Here is a 19,625-nt window from a genome sequence, read left to right on the forward strand (position 1 = left end):
TGATTCAACCATCTTGTGATGTGTATGTGGACTGAAAGGTCAAAACCTGCAGCCAGGCTCAGGTGAGGAGGAGTCCCGTGACACCTGGTGACCTCAGATTCAGCATTTCCTCTCCTGCCAGTCGAAGCTTGTAAACTGATAGAACTGAAAACAAAAGCGACCGACGGCAGCAGGCGTCTCTCAGCTCTGCGCTGCAGCTTCTTCATATTGCTGAATCACATCCATGTGAGCATTTGAACCAAATGTGGAGAACAGCTGTGGAACAGACGGGGACGGCTGCGCTGTACTTTGGGTTGGTTCTGTCACACCTGGTTGGAGAAGGTAAGTTTTCTGCCACACCTGAGTCAGGTGTACCTGAACATGTAGAAAGTGTTTTTCCAGTTAAAAGTATCACCGATGGTCTAATTTGTGAGGCGTCACAGTCGGCTGATTTCTACAGGAAGGACCTGCTAACACTGGTGGGGGATTTTTGTGGAGAGGATCTTGTTCTTTCCCTTCTTCCTGTTTTCTGCACTGTCATCCTGACGACAGCGGAGCAGAAACTACAGACCAAAGGACGATGAGTCCACAGAACTCACATAAAACCCCAAAACTGCAGATACTGCAGTCTGTCTTTGGATAATCTCCAAATACTCAGAGAAACTGTAGTATCTGCCAGTTTTCAGGTCCATTTTAACTAGTTTGTTTACAAAAAATGAGATGGCAAATACAGACATCTGCTAAGCTAGCTGCTCTTATACTAAGCTAGCTACTCTCATACTAAGCTAGCTACTCTTTTACTAAGCTTGCTACCTTAAGCAGCTGTGATTGATTTGTTGGTTGTGGTTTTTAAACACATCAGTCAAAGTTGGCTGCTTAGATCTGAAACCTGGTCGTCACCTTTTCATAGAGCCCCGCCCTCATACGCTGCTATTGGCTGAGGGTTCACCGTCTGCCCAAAGGTTGATGCCCACAAACATCCTGAACATAGGTTTTAGCGCAGGATTACATACGTATGAGCGTGTGTATCGTTACTGAGGAAAATCTTATGTGTTCATTAACAACCTGAAAAACCAACATGTCAGTTCATCAGAGAATATTTTTAATTTACAGATAATGAATAAACTTAGCTTTAGTGTTAGTTGAGGCTAGCCATGGCTATCTCACCAGCTAACTTTCACTTGATGTAGCCTCTTTCTTTAGCTGTCACTAGCACTAATACACAGCCAGAATGCAGTAATACACAGCCAAAGTACAGTAATACCTCTAACCGTATTAGCAACTTTTAAGTTGCTAATAAGTTTAAAGGTTGATTCACTGCCCCCAAGTGGCCAAAAATTCTGATAATGTAGCAGCAGTGTTTCGAGCTAAATGCTAACATGCTAATGTTTAGCAGGCAGGGCGACCTCATATTCTAAAGTACTGAAAGAATAATGTTTTTGAGTTTTTTTCAGAAAAATGTTCATTGTCTATGTTTCATGTGTTAGCATGTGCTAATTAGCAGAAAGCACGTGGCTGCAGCTGGTGGAACATCCTTTGTTTTGCAGGTGTTTGGTCAGAAACTAAAGCGTGTGAGACATTAAACGTTTTGATTTGATGATTCTGGAGGAATGTTAAGGTTAAATTAGGAGTCCAGCAGGTTTATCAGAGCTAACAAAAACTCCCCGCTGCTCGAAATGAGGCTCATCAGAACAAATGTGCCGTGAAAATGAAACCCTGAGCTAACGAGCTGCAGAGTTAGCGACGATGTGATGATTCTGTGTGTGTCATTTGATTCACTGTTAATAAAGAAAGCTGACAGTGAGCTCCTCTGCTCCCAGGCAGTGTTGTTAAAGTGCTCTGTCAGCCCGGCCGGCCCGCCTCTTTGCCGTGTTCCTATGACTATGAGGACCACGAACACGTCGCTCAGCTGTCCGTCCAATGGAGGAGCCCCAACAACGAGCTGCTGTGTCACTACATCAAACATAAAGCGTTCCAGAACTGCACCGCCGGCTACACCATCACCTACAGCCCCGGCAGCATCACGCTGACCATCCGGCACGTCAAGGCGGAGGACTTTGGAGCTCATGTGTGTTCTGTGAGCAAACCGCACGAGTTCTCCGACTACAGCGTTGAGCTTGACAGGATGTCAGGTGAGTCTGACAGGTGAGGGGCGGGACGTCTGAGTGCTTTAAGAGCATGTGAGCTGTGAGGTAACAGGATGTGTTTGTTTCTTCAGATTCTGTCACTTCAGCACCAAACAGTGGATGGAATCCATCAGGTATGTTTACCTGAAGCAGAGGACACATTTATTTCTGAGTGAAAAGTACTTATTCAGTGTAGAAATACTCTGTCACAAGTAAAAGTCCTGCTTGAGTAAAAGTACATCTGCAGAATGGCTCATTTCAGAATCATATGTCTAATGTTAGCTGATGATAAATATGAATTGTTTAATGTTTGATGTTGCAGCTGATACAGATGATAAGATGAGGCTGATTTATATACAGCTGCCAACGTGAAAACATATTATACTTAAATGATACTTTTTAAAGTATGCATGTCTGTGAAGATTCTCATTCATCCAAAACATGCACCAAACACACTTGCAGTACAATTGTATTGTTTTACTGCAAATTGTATAATATGCTGGAAATATATTTAAATACACTGAAGTGAAACTACAGTACACTTTAATTAAGCATGCTAACAGTGTACTACAAAGGACATGAAAATAAGTATACTTTTCATAAGTGGAATTTAGTACAGTACACTTAGGTACAATGTATAACACACTTAAGTACACTTTTTGTAAGTACTTTTGAAATACCACTTTGAATGAATGAATTGTACTAGTTTTTGTATTTATAATCTGAATCTGCAAATTTGTAGTTACATACTAATAAAGCCTTCAAATACTTGCAGTTGAGTAAAAGTATAATATTTGCCTCTGAGACGTAATGTTGTATGAGTATAAATGGAATACTCAAATGAAGTACAAGTACCTCACAGCTGTACTTCAGTCCAGTAAATCACCTCTGAAAAGTCGACTTTAAGGTCTTGTTGGGTCTCATCCTGATTTCTTTGTGACAGTCGATGTTTTCAGGAATCATGCTGAATCATGATTTACCGAATAAAAGAGGATAATTAGTGTGAACAAACCGGTTCTGTGTCTTCTTTGTCTTTTCAGGTCCCACCTGGACTCTGGTTGTCCTCCACACTCTGGGCCTGTTTGTTCTGCTGTAGGAGATGAACAGCAGGAGCAGATGAAGTCTTTATTAGTGATGCAGCTGCAGACGAACACGCTTCATGTAGAAATAACTGTAAATCCAAACAAGCTTCACTCGTGTTGTACAGAGCTCTGAATAAAAGATGTGATGGTATGTGATGCTGTGTGTGTATGTGTGTGTGTGTGTGTGTGTGTGTGTGTGTGATGGTGTAATTTCTATACATAAGACGACACTGAAAGCTGGACGGCTGAGTCCTCTGTGACCTTTTATTAGTTTCAAAGCAGAGCAAAAAGAAAATATTTGTCTCTAATTCAAAGGAGAACAGAGGAAATCCTTCATATGAGTACTGGATGTACACTGAAATACTCATAGATAGTTTACTGATATATTCATATACAGTTTCCACCTTCCTGTACTGCCACCCAGTGGTGGAAGAAGTCTTCAGATGCTTTACTTCAGTAAAAGTACAAATACCACTGAAGAAATATTCCATGACAAGTACATGTGGATCTGCATTCAAAAATGTACTCAAGTAAAAGTATGTATCAGTAAACTGTGCTTAAAGTACTTAAAGCACTAAAACTGTAAGACAAATGTAGTGGAGTAAAAGTACAATATTTACCTCTGAGAGGTAGTGGAGTAGAAGTATAAAGTACAGTATAGTACATGAAGTTGATACTTGTACTTAGTTACTTTCCACCACTGTAACTCCTCAGAGTATAAATACTCTCTGTCCTCTCTTTACCGTCACCGCAGCATTTCCAGGAACAGCCGAGGGAAAGATTCCTAGAGAGTCTGCAGGAGGCTTCAAGTTACATAGCTGAGCTTCCTGTGGCCTGACACACACACACACACACACACACACACACACACACACACACACACACGCACACGCACACGCACACACACACACACACGCACACGCACACGCACACGCACACACAGCGTCACAGAGCTGTCAGCATGTGTATGGGCTCACAGAAGGGTCAAAAATGTCTGGAGCTCATGAGACGATCAGAAATAAATCGTGTTTTCTGTCAACATTCGTAAAGTTTGAGGAAACATCTGCAGTTTGAGTGTAATTTTACTTTGAGTATGAATTTTCTGCTTTTTCACAAAAAGGTCACAGACAAAACTTCAGACTTTAAAATGTTTCCATCTCATAAATTCAGAATCTCATCATTAAAATACACTGAATGTTTATTCTGAAGTGACTTCTAGAAATGAAAAAACATGAAAACAAAATGAAAATCTGTACATTAAACTTTATGTTGTTTGTATTCTGATGACACCTCATCAGAAATCTAAACCTGAACTTTGGCCACAAAACTGACGTCACTGATTTCTTCTGTCTGTTGGTTTTATGGCCGCTCTCCTCGTCTTTAGGAAGCTGCTTTATGTCAGCCTGACATCATGCTTTTACCTTTCATTTGTTTTCCTTCTGAACAAACAGCTGCATTTCAAAGGCGGGACAGGCCGTAGTACTGACAGCGTCCACTCGATGGTGATATTATCACAACCTGCAGTCAGAAGCTGTGAACCTGATGGAAGACCGATGAAGACAAACAAAATAATTAAGTTGAGGACGATGAAGTCAATAAACTGCTTTGGTTTGTTCAGTTACAATAGAAACTAAATCATCCAGATGATGCAGGTGCTGCTCAGGTGCTGTGGACGATGACAGAGTACATATGAAGATATTACTGCTCTCAGCTGAAAGGTCACAGGTTTTTACAGAAGACGTAAATCTGTAAAAACAGTATGAAGGAGACATGAAGTACAGTAAGAGATTTATAATCGCAGTAATTTAATTAACTGACATTGTGGTTTTAAGAGGAAATAGAGCATTTGTTAGGGACTATTTTCAGCGGCGGATGAATCCACATTTGGTGCTGTAGGGAGTGTTAGAGGCAGCAGAACGATGTGTGTGTGTGTGTGTGTGTGTGTGTGTGTGTGTGTGTGTTCATGGTGATGAAGGAACAGCAGTGAGGCTCACTGATGTGTTTTTAATGGAGCTCAGAGGAAGAAGATCCATCAGCTGTGACACACACACACACACACACACACACACACACACACACACACAGTGTTTGTTAGCAGTTAGCAGTTAGCATTCACTGCTGGTTGGTTTGTTGACAGTCAGTGAAATGTATCACCGTCCTTTAAACCTGCATTATTCACACAGCTTCCATAGTTACTGTTGTTGTACGAGTGAAGATTAATGAGTCATGTTTTAATCTCACCAGAGTCACAACAGTGATGTAAACAAGCAACAAAGAAGGATTTTCTTCCAGGCTCCAACCTGCACGACGTCACCTGAGAACACAGGACGGATTCCTCCCAGCCGCAGCAGAACATCACGCTTTACATGAAGCAACAAGTTTAAGTGCAGGGAAAGTCTGGATTATCACAGAGCTTCTGCTCCTCATAACAGATGGCAGATTCATGCACAACAGTCTGACCAGTGTGTTTTAATGAAAAGATGCTGTTTAAGAGAAATCTGCAGATAGTTTGACAACAAACTGAAGAAACTGGGCACGTATTTACAGCAAATATGAGACAAACTGAGAACAAATTTAAGTCTTATTTAAATTAAGTTTCTAACCTGCTGCTGTCATTGACGTCTGACATGTTGGAGTATAAAGAATAACTCTGAATCCAGCGAAGTCTGGACTCTGTAGAACAAATAAAACCAGAATCAATCATCAATAATCAAACTGTGTTCACCTTCATCCAGTCATGTGTTCACAAAGTGGACTGAGCCTTTCCAGGATGCCCCTCTCATACCCAATCATGAGCCTGTTTACCTGTGGAATGTTCCAAACAGGTGTTTTGGAGCGTTCCACATCTTTCAGAGTCTGTGAAACGTGTTGCTGCATCAGATTCACAATAAGCAGATATTTACAGAAATCAGTGAAGAAAGGATCAGTAAGTTATCACTTTCTGGTTTATTGATGTTTTTTGATTGGGGTTTGTATCATAAACTGGAACAGAATCAAATAAAGTACAAGTATCTCGAATAGTACTAAGCAGAGTACTTGTGTGAATGTTCTTGGAACGGCGTGGCTTTGAAAGCACTCAGGTGAAACTTTACACCATCCACTCGTGCTGCAGCCTGAACGAGGTCACATGAGGCTCCTGCTGCCTGAACATATACAAATTACAGAGCGCTCGACAAAAAATAGATCCCTTCGCTTCTCTTCCACTTTTGCAGAAAAACAAATGTGATTCCAGGACAGAAACTCGCCTTATTTGACCTGAGACGTGCAGCCAGCTGTGTCATAGGTTTCAGCTGCTCACGTGGCCCCATAGACACATGTATATAGAACATTTCATTCACAGGTCTGGCAGGCGTCCAGGTCGTCCTCAGAAAACCCCACATCCTGCTGGTGGCACACGGCCAGCTATCGTGTGTTCTGGGCTGTGGGTTTTGCAGATGCAGATAAAATGAAACAAACTCGATCCAGAGCTCCACTAAGCAGAGACGGCTGGTCTTAACGTCTCCGCTCTGACGGCAGCTGTAATTCTGTCGAGATACTCTCCTCATTTGTTTTGATTGGGTTGAGTTTGTGTCAACTGTTCCCGGTTCAGCGGTTAAAGTCTCACATAAGTAACACCAGCGAAGTGTTAAACACATCCAAACACCACACACTGCCTGCCACATCTCGTTACGGGCTGATGTTTGTGCTGCCGCTTCTTCAGCCGCTGGAAATGTTGCTTAACTCGATTTCAAACTTCTGTTTTTGTGCTTCGAGTGAGAGGAAGAAGGAAACATGTCCTCAAATGTGGCACCGGTCTGACTTCACACATGACATCAGTGCTGGAAGGGAAAGAAGAACATTTGATCAGGACATGGCCAACAAAGAGTCCAACAAAGGACGCCAACAGGCATGATGGGAAATGTAGGATCCAGGGTTTTCAAAGTTTGACTCTTAGAGGGACTAAAGAAAAATCTGTCTCGTCAAAGTTTAACAACTACAAAACAACTCTGATAAAGGATTTCACCACGAGCAGAGGAATACCTGTGTTTGACGTTTTTCACAGATTTCCAACTTTAGCTTCAGATGCTAACGTTGCATTTGTTAATTTGACTCCATTTATATGACAGCAGCAGGTAGAAGACATGAGACCTGCTTATAAACAGCAAGTTGTTACAGCAAGTTTCACTGAAGAAATGTCAGTAATATTAAGTCATAATGATCAGATTCTGTCTCACAATGACCACTTTTAACAATTATGATATAATATCTAATAATTGTATTTGTTGATCATATTTTGTATCAATAATCTGTAAAAATAACTCGTAACTAAAGCTGTCAAATAAATGCAGTGGAGTAAAGAGTCAAATATTTCCCTCTGAGATGTACTGAAGTAGAAATACTTCAAACACGTTCTGAAGTACGTGTCCTCATTTCCTCTGCTCTGTTTGTCTGTGCACGTTCAGGCCTGAGCTTCAGATCTTTATTCCATGTGTTTGTACTTAAACACTGAGCAGGACGATAATCAGCATGTTCAACAGGATGTAGACGAGTCTCAGATTTATCAGCAGAAAAGCAGCTCGGAGAAAACACGCTTCGTCTGACGGTTTGGAGCTCAGAGGAAAGCTGTTTTCTCATAAAATTCACACTTTGATTCATGTTTTCCTCCTTTCACTGCACTGCTGTTTTAACCTGAAGCTCGTCCCTCCTGTCGCTGCTGTTATTGCCAGATTTCACCATGAATTAATCAGACAAATGACTAATTTAGCAGGCGGTTAATGATGAGCTGCCTTCGTTAATCACCTCCATCTCTAACAGTGAGTTACAGCATCTGTGTCAGGACACTGTGTGGAAGAGAAACATCATCATTTACACCTAAATCTGCACAAATAATGCTGAACAGACAGAGTGTAAATCACGACTCAGTCTGGAGTTCAGCTTTCCTCCACAGTCACAAGCAGCCGACTGTGCAGCTGAGGACACGACCTGAGTGTCCTCACTGTTGTTTCTGGGAATTTGAGATGGGGGTTGGGTCCACAGTTGAACTTGTTGGCTTTCTTAGGCATAAGTTTAGTGACAATCTATGTTTTCCTTATGGTCAACACATGAGAAACCAAAAACCAGCAGTGAATGTATCCACCAACAGTCCTGTGAGCGTCACAGATCTTCCTCCTCTGAGCCGGAGAACTCCATTAAAATCCAAAAAGCATTAAAAACACATCAGGAAGCCTCACTGTTGCTCTGGCTGACATGTTCCTTCATTCATGAACACACACACTGCAGTTGACACACACACCGTCCTGCTGCCACAATCACTCACTACAGCACCAAATGTGGATTCATCCGCTGCTGAAAATAGTCCCCAACAAATGCACTATTTCCTCTGAAGAGCACAGTGTCTGTTCTTTGTACTGTCTGTACTTTAAATCTACTTTATGCAGTTTTTAAAGGTTTAAGTCTCACTCCGCCGCTGAAAATAGTCCCCAACAAATGCACCGTTTCCTCCCATTTGTTTCCTAAAAACAACATTGAGCAGCTGCTAACGATTAGGAAACTATTTTAAAAAGTGAAACTATGTGTTTGTGACCAGCTTTAAAAGGTTTAGGTCTTCAGTAGGAACCAGAGGCCTCGGAGCTGAGAGCCACAGACGGGGTTCAAGTGACAAAGCATCTCACTGCCGTGGGAGTTATGATTCTTGTCTGTGGGGAGCAAAGGAGGAAATCAGGTGACGTTATAAAGGAGCATCAAAGTCCACAGAGGGAGGAGGGACTGATGGTTCGATGGGTCAACAAACATCAGACAGTGAAAGAGAAGACGTGTCACTTCCTGTTTCCTACCAACAGTCAGCGTTTGGTTGTTTTAGCATGAATGTACCCTGACATTTAAAGGGTACTCCACCGATTCTGCGCTGCACTTCCTCTTCCTCTTCACACTATCAGTTTTTTAAAAAAGGATCAAAGTCGATCCAGCAGAATGAGAGGTGTCAGGTGTGCTAAGCTAGCAGGCTAATGTAGCCTGGAGCCTTATTCAGTATTTCCTGACATTTTACAGGCATTTTAGGATCATTAGTTGCAAATCTAACAACATCAAATAAGTTTGTTCCCGAAACACAAAGCTACACATTTTGGAGATACAAGGTTTTAACGTGACCACAGTGGTCCATTCTCTCCACAGAAGCTCCACCCAATACATCGTTAAAGGAACAGTTCAACTATTTGGGAAATATGCTTCTTCAAAGCATTTTTCATCATACTGGAGCCTCTAGCCTCAAGCTAACTCCACACCAACAGATCTGTTTTGGTTTCAAACGTCACTCGAGGACATTAACCAGCAGACACTGAAGGTTTTATGTTACTTTCTTCACACATGTTGTAGAACAGACGTTTAAAATGGTGGAGTTTCCCTTTAACCACACAGTTATGTCAGCCCAAACCACATCTCCGGCTGAGCGCTGACCAAACTCTGACCACAGATGTGTCGGCTCAGAAAGCTGTTTTTATTTTTGTCACAGTCAAAGAGTCTCTGCCGATAGTTGACTTGTTGATTAACACGCTAACAGTGAAATGACTGAATGAAAGTTTATCTTCAGCACGCTAACACACATGGAGCTGCATGAAAGGAATGTGTGTGTGTGCGTGACTCAGTGTTCTCTGCTTAAAGGGGAAAACACATGATGTGCTTTCATGACATACAAAGAAGAATCCGAACAAGGCGTGAGGCCGCTGCCACAGCGCTGCGCTGTCACAGGCAGAGGACAACGAGCGACTCCACGTCCCTCCTGTCCATTTGTTAGTGTTGTGAAACAGAATGAAAGAGAGAAGCAGGGAGGAGGGAGCGTTCAAGGACGCCTCGTATTTAGTCTGAGCAGGCTGATCGTCCAGCACAACAAAGCAAACTGGTGCAAAGGTTGTGGGAATAAATATCAATGCAGCTCTGGACTTTTACAGCTGCTGGAACTCCAGTAATGTTAAAGAAAATACCACGAAGATCATTCAACTCCAGCAGGGTCAGAATGGAAGAATGGAAATATCCCCTGATGGAGGAAAAGGCTTAAAGCACTGATCGATTACATTTACAGACACTGAAGTTACAATTTAGTGAACCAATCAATCACGTGATCAATCAAACAAAGATGCCAAACGCTTTAATGTTTGTCAGACAAACCAGGGGACAGAAAGATGTCACCTGTGAATGTGACATAATGAAAACAATCATTAGTTGCACCTCTAACGATGTCAACTGAGTTTGCTCCTGAAACAATGTCGTGCATTTTGGAGATACAAGCTTTTAACGTGACCGCAGTGGTCCACTCTCTCTACAGAGGCTCCACCAAACACATGGTTAAAGGAACAGTTCAGCAGTTTGGAAATATGCTCATTTGCCCTCTTTTTTATTCCTCATGCTCCTCTTCCTTGTCAAAACATTACCCACAATGCAACTCACCTGCTGAGAGTTTGGTCAGACATTCAGGTGAGCTGTGCTAGCAGCAGCTAACGCAGCCTGAAGCCTATTGGCAGAAAGGAAAACATATCTGAAGACTAAAACGAGACAAATGTGGTGAGTGAGAAAAAAGGTTTTGTATTAAATCGAACGTGTTTTCACAAAAACACCCGCCAACGTCTGGCCTTCGACTTCAGGATGCACTCGGCCTTCATTCCCGGGTCGGTCGACTCCGCTGTAGTGACGGGTATTTATCGGCAGTGATGGAAACATGACCCCTGGCGGTCACGCTGATTTTCCTCCTTTTCTGGCATCGTGAAATGACGGCCGTTGCTTGAAGATGAAAAAGGTTGCTGCTGTAACACTCACTGGCCTCCATGCTGCTGTCTGCTGATCCCACTTCATGCATGACGTCAAACGTGATGTGAGAAAGACAAACTCTTCAAAAAACTCTGCATATACGCATTCATTTTTAGTTCTTTGGTGCTTTGCTGCCTCGTGCTGCCGGAACAGCTTCGGCTCTGTTGGCTTTCATTCTCTTTGACGGAGCGACACCATTTTCCAAAAGGATCGTTTGGCGGTTTGATGACGGTGGTGGAAAACGCTGTCTAGCGCGTCAGTCCAACATCGCCCACAGGTGTTCGGTTTGATTCAGATCAGGTGACGGCGAAGGCCTGAACATCTGACTCACATCACTTTCATACTCATCAAACCTTTTGGCGACCCTCGTACCATCTGTCATGCAGGAAGAGGCGACTGAACAGCTTTGTAGTGATTTGCAGGGACCCTTCTCTCATGCCAGCAAAAGGCCCCCCACAGCATCACAGAGCCCCCGGGTCCCCTCTCTGCAGGGGCTCAGGTCTGTCCTGTTCTCTTGGTGAATGCCACATAGGCACTCGCCCACTGACTCATCCGCCCAGATCCACGTCTGTGCAGACCTGCCTGTGGTTTTTGCTCCACTGAACTCTCAAATGTGCATTCATCTTTGTAATGAGGGGTTTACGCGCTGCAGCTCTGCTATAATATCCCTCTCTGTGTAATTGTCGGCTGCTCCTGCTGACAGTCTGCTCACGTCCTGCGCTCTCAGCCACCTGAGGAAGACTCCATCCCCCGTCTTTCCTGATATATCGCGCTAACGCACGAGCATCACCACCATGTCGACCACAGTTTACGACCCTGACGTCCTCGCCATAGATCCAAATGCAGAAGTCACTTCAGTATGTTTCTGATGAAACACGAGCCTGCTGGTGCTCACCTGGTGCTGCTCAGCGCTGTTCTACCTGCCACAGAGCCTGATTGGATGTTTAATTGTAGCATGCAGCTCACCTGCGTGGAAGCAGCTGTTTTCCTCATGTTTCCTTTACTCAGGTTTTCCTTTGTCACCCGTCTGTAGTAGCAGTCCAAATACATCTATTATGTAATAGCATTAGCAGGATTTGCAGCTGTCAGAGTCGCAGTAACAGTAGTTAGAATAAATGTGAATATCAGAAAATCTTCAGGACATGATTTGTTATGTCATTTGGAGAGAGGCCTGTTTTGTCAGACTCTGCAGCCTTCAGTCGAACAGACTTCTCTTCAGAAGCTCATCAAAGACAGCAGCCGGGCAGCGAGCGAGCATCAATCACAGCACGAGCCAGAATTTTCCTGGAATTTGTCGATTCAGAGCTTCGATTTACGGCTACCAGAGAAGTCAGGAGTGTCAGGAGTTGATGGATGTGGCGTCAGAAGCTGCACGCTGCCCACACTGACATCCGAAATTACTTGAGTTTTGTTCCCCAGATGGCGAGAGTTAGTGTGATTGTTTCAGAGATTAGAGGAGGAGGAAAGGGTTGGAGAAACAATGCGATTCATTGTCACAGATGGGATCAGCTGAACCGCCTCAACGTTCGCAGAGGTACATGTTGTTTTAAAGGTGTCAGATGATTCAGACTGTGTGCTGTCAGCAGTCAGTAAATTCTGTTCAACCTGAAGCCACCGTTGCTCTTTCCAGACCTCTGGAATCACATCTCAGATTCTTCTCAGTGATTCAGACAGATCTGCTGCAGCGCTCATCGACGGAAAAACAAGTAAAGCGATCTGAGCTTCGCGGGCGGGATGAAGAACCTGGACGTCATCGGCCATAAACAAGTGCGGATGAGATGGATGCAAGACATAACGAGTCTTATAGCGTGTTAGCAAACAGCGGCCGACTTCCACAGCTAGCACACACAGAGCAGCCATGTAATTTATATGGAGTCGTGTTCTTGAACACCTGGTGAATTCTCCTTTTAGCTTTGTTTTGGTCCACCAACACTTGAGAAAAGATTTGTCTCTTCAGCTTTCATCCATTGTTTGTGTGGGAATACTGATTAGCGCAGCTTCAGTCACTGCTGGCTAGCTGAGGCTAAATACCTCTTATACAAGGAGAATGAGCCTGATTAGGTCTGTGTGCGCTCGTCAGGCTGCAGCTGAAACCATTAAGGTCAGCACAGAATCCTGCAGCTGAGAGGAAACAGACTTTATGTTTATGTTCACTGTGTCCTTGAGGTCTGACGCTCCGTCTGCCGCTCAGTCGATGCGAGTGGAAAACATTTTTCTCTGCAGAGTTTCCTTTGATTCGACCTAAAGCTGAGCCATAAATGAGGATCAAGGTTGGAGAAATACGACTTAAAGCTGCCTCCCATGAGGTGAAGTCTGACGTGAAGACAAAAACAGGACTGCACCATAAATATGAGCTGACATCAGACGCATGATTTAAAGCTAATAGAGAAGTTCGTACTGGAGTATTTATAAATGCAATGCACAGATACAAATGTTTTATTTGTCTTCACTGTGACTGGGAGTTTGATCATAAAGTGATCTCAAAATAACAAAAACACAAAACTAACATCCACAATCCTCCAAATTGTACAGCTGCTAAAGTTACCACTGAGTGACTCTAAAGCTGTCAGCGATGGCACAAAATGATGATGTCATGGTGAACATGTTAGCGTGCTGACGTTAGCATTTAGCCTCAGAGAGCTTCTGTTGCAGACTGGAGGAGTTAACGACCTCCTGCTCATGGTGTAAAGTGCAGGGCGTCAAGGCGCGTCCAGCTGGTTAAACAGCACCTAATGTGGGTTAACTTTAGACCTTAAAATATAACTCACTGTAAATAAGTGAGCACCTTTCAGCCAACCCCCAAATTATGCAACCAGATATTAGAAAGATCACATCATACGTGGACATGTGAGATTGGGGGGGGGGGGTTGGGGGGGGCAGAGAGAGAGACAGAAAGAGAGACAGACAGAGAGAGAGAGAGAGAGAGAGAGAGAGAGAGAGTGAGATAAGACTTACATAACTGTGTTGAAATATAGCTGAAGTCACATGTTCAGAGTAAAGGCCTGCAGTGACACACACACACACACACACACACACACACACACACACACACACACATTCAGAATAAAGGGCTGCAGTGAGACACACTCACACTCACACTCACACTCACGCTCACACACACACACACACACACACACACACACACACACACACACACACACACACACACACTGCAGACTGCAGTCTGGTTCTCAGCTCTGTGAGGAAGTCTGTGGACAGCAGGACAGAAAGCTCCACGTGTGACCGGCAGGAGAGAGACATGACATAATACTACTACTACTGCAGTACTGTTACCTCCAGGGATGGAGGAATATGTGCACACATCATTTACTGATGTAAAAGTTCTCAGACCACAATCAAAGATACTCCACTAAAAGTAAAAGTCTTGCATTTTACTTCAAGTATGAAAAGTAAAAGTACTCATTTTGCAGTAAAATGTCTCCTGTGACACACTGTCAATACTGATGCAGTGTTCGAGCAGTATTTTACTGTTACAGCTGGAGCTTGAACCACTTTATATACAGTTTAGTCCAGTGGTTCTCAACCTCGGGGTCGGGCCCCTCCAAAGGGCCACCAGACAAATCTGAGGGGTCGTGAGATGACGAATGGTGAAGACAGATTGATTTTAATCATTTTCAGAGGCCTAAATGGATGAAACCATGCAGTATTTCACAAGAATAGAGCAAAGATTAGGTCAGATTTTCCTCTTCCTCTCTTATTCTGTTAATCATCTCATGAGCCTTCAGATTTACCTTGTAAACAATTGTTGGGGCTCCAACCCTCAGATTTGGGACCATTACTGAAAAGCAGAAACCACTTGTTTGTCTCCACAGCTCAGAAATCACCAACCAGCTCCTCGGAAGTTCACCAATTAACAGCAACAACATGTTAGAAGTTAAACTTTAGGGGTGCTGAGAGGCCAGCCGGCTTTCAGTCATCATGATAAGTTCAGATAAACACTTCTTGAGCTTCATACTAAACAAACATGAAAGATAATGATCAAAGCAAATAAACATATTTCCAAAACTGTCCCAAAATGATCTCTCTCAGGTCCTGAACCCGTCTGTTACTGTCATCCAGTGGTGGAAAGTAACTTAGTACATTTACTCAACTGCTGTACAAATTTGAGGTAAACTTTATACTCATACTTGACTTCATCTCGGGAGTAAATATTGTACTTTTTTATATTATTATTGGACAATCTGTATCTTATAGAATATGATGCACTGCAGCAGTAAATCACTTCACACACAAACAGGTAAAAGCCACCCAAACCTGCTGGTCACCCTAGGCACAACACACACACACACACACACACACACACACACACACACACACACACACACACACGGTGAGTTTGTGTGTTTGCACCTCAGGGTTAAGCTCTCACACGCCTTCACTTAGTGGGCATCATTAGACCTGACAAAGCATCGATCACCAGCTTTTCATCTCTCAGACGCTGCAGGAGGCAGCAGCTGAAATCCCTTTTAATTACGGATGAGTGGGATTATGTGGTTTGAGCGTTTCCCTCCCTGAACGAACACACACATTCACACACACTCCAGGGCTGACTCATAATGAGATTAGGGTTCGACCAATATCAGTTTGCTGATGTGTCAGGCCTTTCATTAAATATCAGGTAGCGGCTGGTCTTGACCTTTCACTGTGGATGTTACTGTCTGATCAGTCTGTACTTGTCTACAAAACGTGGCAAGAAATGTTCATGTTCTCATCTATTTATTAATTAAAAACTGCTTAATAATGTGTCTTATAACTGAATTCATCTCTTTAAAGCCTAACATACTGTATGGTTGTTTCAGTTTGAATTTAAAATGAGATATTACAGGTGAACTTGTTTTTACGTATAATTTTTTTTTAGCTATCTGAAAAGGTAGAGTTAGGCTACAATGCTTTAGCTACTGTTGTGATTTAATACACGTTACTTCAGCAGTACTATATGTCGATATTAAAGTATACACACAATTAAAAATAACCAATCTAGAGTAGTTCTATGACAGAAGTTAGCTAAACATACATAGCTACATATACTGTCGGTAGCTAAGGGAAAAAGCTTGTGCTGTGTTTTCAGTTAAGCTAGCTCATTGCTAGCTTCACAGAAGTTACCTAAAGATATGTGGCCACATAGAACGTAGGTAACTAACTGAAAAGGTTGGTGTTGTGTTTTCATTTAAGGTAGCTAACTGCTAGCTTGACAGAAGTTAGCTTAAGATATATAGCTACATATAGGCTACCATTGGTAGCTAACTGACAAGGCTGGTGCTGTGTTTTCAGTTAAGCTAGCTAACGGCTAGCTACACACCGCTGACTGGAAAACTGGAAATGTGGTGGAGAAAAAAGAAAATGTACAGAGAAAAATGTAATTGTTTGGTTTATTAAAGATGGTTCACACGTGTTTTACAGTATTTTCGATGTAAGCTGTTATATCTGCTAACCTTTCACTGCCTTTTGTTATTTTTGATGCCCATAGCAATAATATTAGATGGTGCTGTGAGCTTCATACATGATGCATTAATGTGCTTTTTTAAAGTATTATAGCTGAATTGGCTGAACGGTTCATCAGTGTACTTTGAGGGGAAATGAGTATTACAGCTGCGTCATCCTCACGACCAGCAGCAGCAACTTGATTTTGTGAATAACAGTGAAAGTGAAAAATCCATATGGCCAAGTATTTTCTCTGACTCATCAGATCAGATGACTCAGCTGCTCCTAATATCCTCTACGAGCACAAAGGCGATGACTAACATGTGGATAACAGCCTTTGACTCCATTAAAAGCTCCTCGTTGCATTAAATGTGTGGATGTTTTTTTATTTTTATGCAGCAGAGAGTCCTTTGTCTGCTTGTGGATCATAAAGATTAAACACAATCAGAAGTGAATATTCCCCATAAGTGCACAGACCTCCAAAATCTAACCTCTCTCTACAAACAGACCATTTAAATGAGCCCATTGTTTATTATTCTTTGGTGCATGGCTGAATGTAAAGGGTCATTGTAAGAAAATATGTGGAAAGGGCTCAAGGTTTCCTTTCTTCCCTTCTTATCCAGTGTAATGTTATCACTAACAGGATATAACACACTTGAACAATTGTGGTTTCAGTGGTCTTAAGCTGGGTGGAAGTGCAAGTCATTGCCAGACAAATGGAGCCGGCCATGAAGTGGACAAATGATAGGCTCGGCGTGCCGGAGAGTAAGAGGAGTGTGGATGGAAGTGAAGGGCAGGAGGCCACCGGAGAGCAGAGGAATTATTGTGTTGCATCACAGCTGAATGGTTTAGGTAAAATCATAAATTCATAGCCTTTCTGCTTAAACCAAGGCCGCTTTCTGAGCTTCAGAGATTTTTTGGATGCAGCACGTTTACATGACAGCAAGAACAAGAAGGTCAAACAAGAAGGTTTGAGAACACAAAACATCATGTTAAAAAAGTTCATTTCATTCTGGACAGCAGAGTTGCTGCTGCTGTTGTTGGTGTTGTTCCTGTTGTTCTTGGTGGTGCTATTGTTGTTTCTATTATTGATGGCGGTGTTGTTGTTGTTGCTGTTATTGTTGTTATTATTGTCATTGTCATTGTTATTGTTGTCGTTGTTGTTGTTGTTGTTGCTGCTGCTGCTGCTGCTGTTGTTGTTGACAGCCACCCTTTCATGGGTTTGTGACAGTCTAAATTCTGTTTTTCAGTTTCAGGTGTTCAGGTTTGGTTGTAATGAGGTGGGTTGTCTCATTTATCTGTGTTGTTCATCAGGTCATGTCGACACCATCTGCCTGATGCAGAATGAGTCACACACCTGCAGCTGATGTGGTCATATGCATTAAGTTTCATGAGCCTTGTGTTTACATCTACAGCAGATTTGTGAAAAATCCTATGAAATTATAATGTAAACTATGAAAGTAAAAAGTTCAGCTTTTGTCAGGGGACCAGATGTTTTTGTTAGTGGGCTGGATTTGGCCCACGGGCCACTGTTCGCCTACTGCTGGCAAAGCCCTGCAGCTCTAACTTTGATCCATTTGTTCTTTGTATACATTTTTTCCTACATCTGCATCCTGTTTCCACCTGCCTCTCTGCTCTATGCCTGGTGCTTCTAAATGATAGATTTCCCTCCTCAATAAAGTCTTGTCTTATTTTATCAATGTGACGACACAAACACATATTCCAGATTGGAGGAAGCTTCGTGAAGTTTGTGGTGTGACGCTCATTGTACTGTATCCTCTTGGCTTAAACACAGAGATGTGCAGGAAAGTTTCAGTTTTCAGGATACGCTTTGACTGGAGAGCACATGCATCATTCACCACTGATCTGAGTCACGGTGCACAGCAGCTGAAATGGTTTCTCCATTTTTTATGGTAACGATTGGATGTTTGTAACATTCCTGCAGCTCTCTCATTGATTGCAGACCATTAAAGCTGTGACACAGTTGGCAGTGAAGCCACAAACAGGAAATGGGCCATGTCTCTGCAATTCATCCTCCAGTCCGGTTAGAAATTGCTCAGTGGCTGGATGAGTTGTCATTGTGCTGCTGCATGGATGAAACAAGGGGTGTGTTGGCAGAGACGCCCAAACGTGCCGTCGCTCCTACAAGCAGTCGCCTCCTCAGATGTGGAGGTCCCACACTGAACGATGTCACTGTAACCTGGTTGGTCTAAACATCTAATGAGGAGGAACGTGTTTCCATTTAGACTGTATGGACTTTAATTCATCCGCCGTCCTTTCAAACAGGAAAGATCTTAACACTCGTGTTCTCAATGCTGAATGTAAGTGTTCTCTCTCACATTCACTTCATATAAATGCAGAAACATTGACCTGAGTCTTATTACTCTGTTGCCAATAATTATATGAAAAGATCAATATCACTCTCATGTCTGTGCAGGATGGAGCATCGAGTTGATTAGCTGAGCATAAAAGCTGGAAGTAATGGGGGGGCAGAACATTTCAGAAACTTGGCCAAGATAGACACCATCTACCCTGCTGCACAGTCCGGCTGCCGCAGCAGAGGAAGAGCTGTGTTATCCAGGCGGGTCGCTGTACCATCAAATGGTCGGGTCGCACACGCTGAACAGGCTGGTTACTCGCATCTCGGCCACCTCGCCCCCGGCTGAAAACAGCCCAGGTATGTCCTGAAGGTCTCCAGACAGACCCTCCTCACCCCGGCTGTGCAAGGAGCAACCTCGGCAGAGTCCCACACCCACTGAAAACATGTCTGACTTTGTGCTGAGAATACAGACACGCTGTGGTTATACAAGGTTTCCCATTGGTTCATTTATCTGTGACGGCCCAGTACCAAGTCGTAACCTCTGGGTCTGAAAAATGAAGCCAACATGAAGGACTGCAGTTCCTAAATAAAGTTTCAGTCTAAGTCTCAGTCTAATGGCCGTCAAAGTATGTTCCTCAGTTGATTAGCTCTGCCCTCGTTTACTCCTCTCAATCGTACACGCTCTGCAGAGAACCACATACATTCATAACAACACATTAAGAAGTGTACTTCTCAAAATGTTGAACTATGCATCTCAGTTTATTGCACTTTAAATGTCTGAGTCACTTCTTTAACTCCGGTTTAAAGTTATTTTATTAATATCGATGTGATGTTTTATTGTTGACTGTGTGATAATCATATTTAACTTCTAATCACGTGTTAATAATAAAATTAAACGGA

General features: G+C 42.9%; 1 protein-coding gene across 1 annotated transcript; it reads left to right on the forward strand.

Annotated features, from left to right (window-relative positions):
• Positions 1 to 116: 116 nt before the first annotated feature.
• On the forward strand, positions 117 to 3,308 carry LOC143314374 (uncharacterized). Its single transcript, XM_076729465.1, has 4 exons — positions 117 to 321; positions 1,800 to 2,111; positions 2,198 to 2,239; positions 3,146 to 3,308. The coding sequence occupies exons 1-4, from the start codon at positions 243 to 245 to the stop codon at positions 3,199 to 3,201; spliced, it is 489 nt and encodes a 162-aa protein (XP_076585580.1). The 5' UTR covers positions 117 to 242; the 3' UTR covers positions 3,202 to 3,308.
• Positions 3,309 to 19,625: the final 16,317 nt, after the last annotated feature.

This window comes from Chaetodon auriga, chromosome 1 (genome assembly GCF_051107435.1).
Source record: "Chaetodon auriga isolate fChaAug3 chromosome 1, fChaAug3.hap1, whole genome shotgun sequence".
Lineage (NCBI taxonomy): Eukaryota > Metazoa > Chordata > Actinopteri > Chaetodontiformes > Chaetodontidae > Chaetodon > Chaetodon auriga.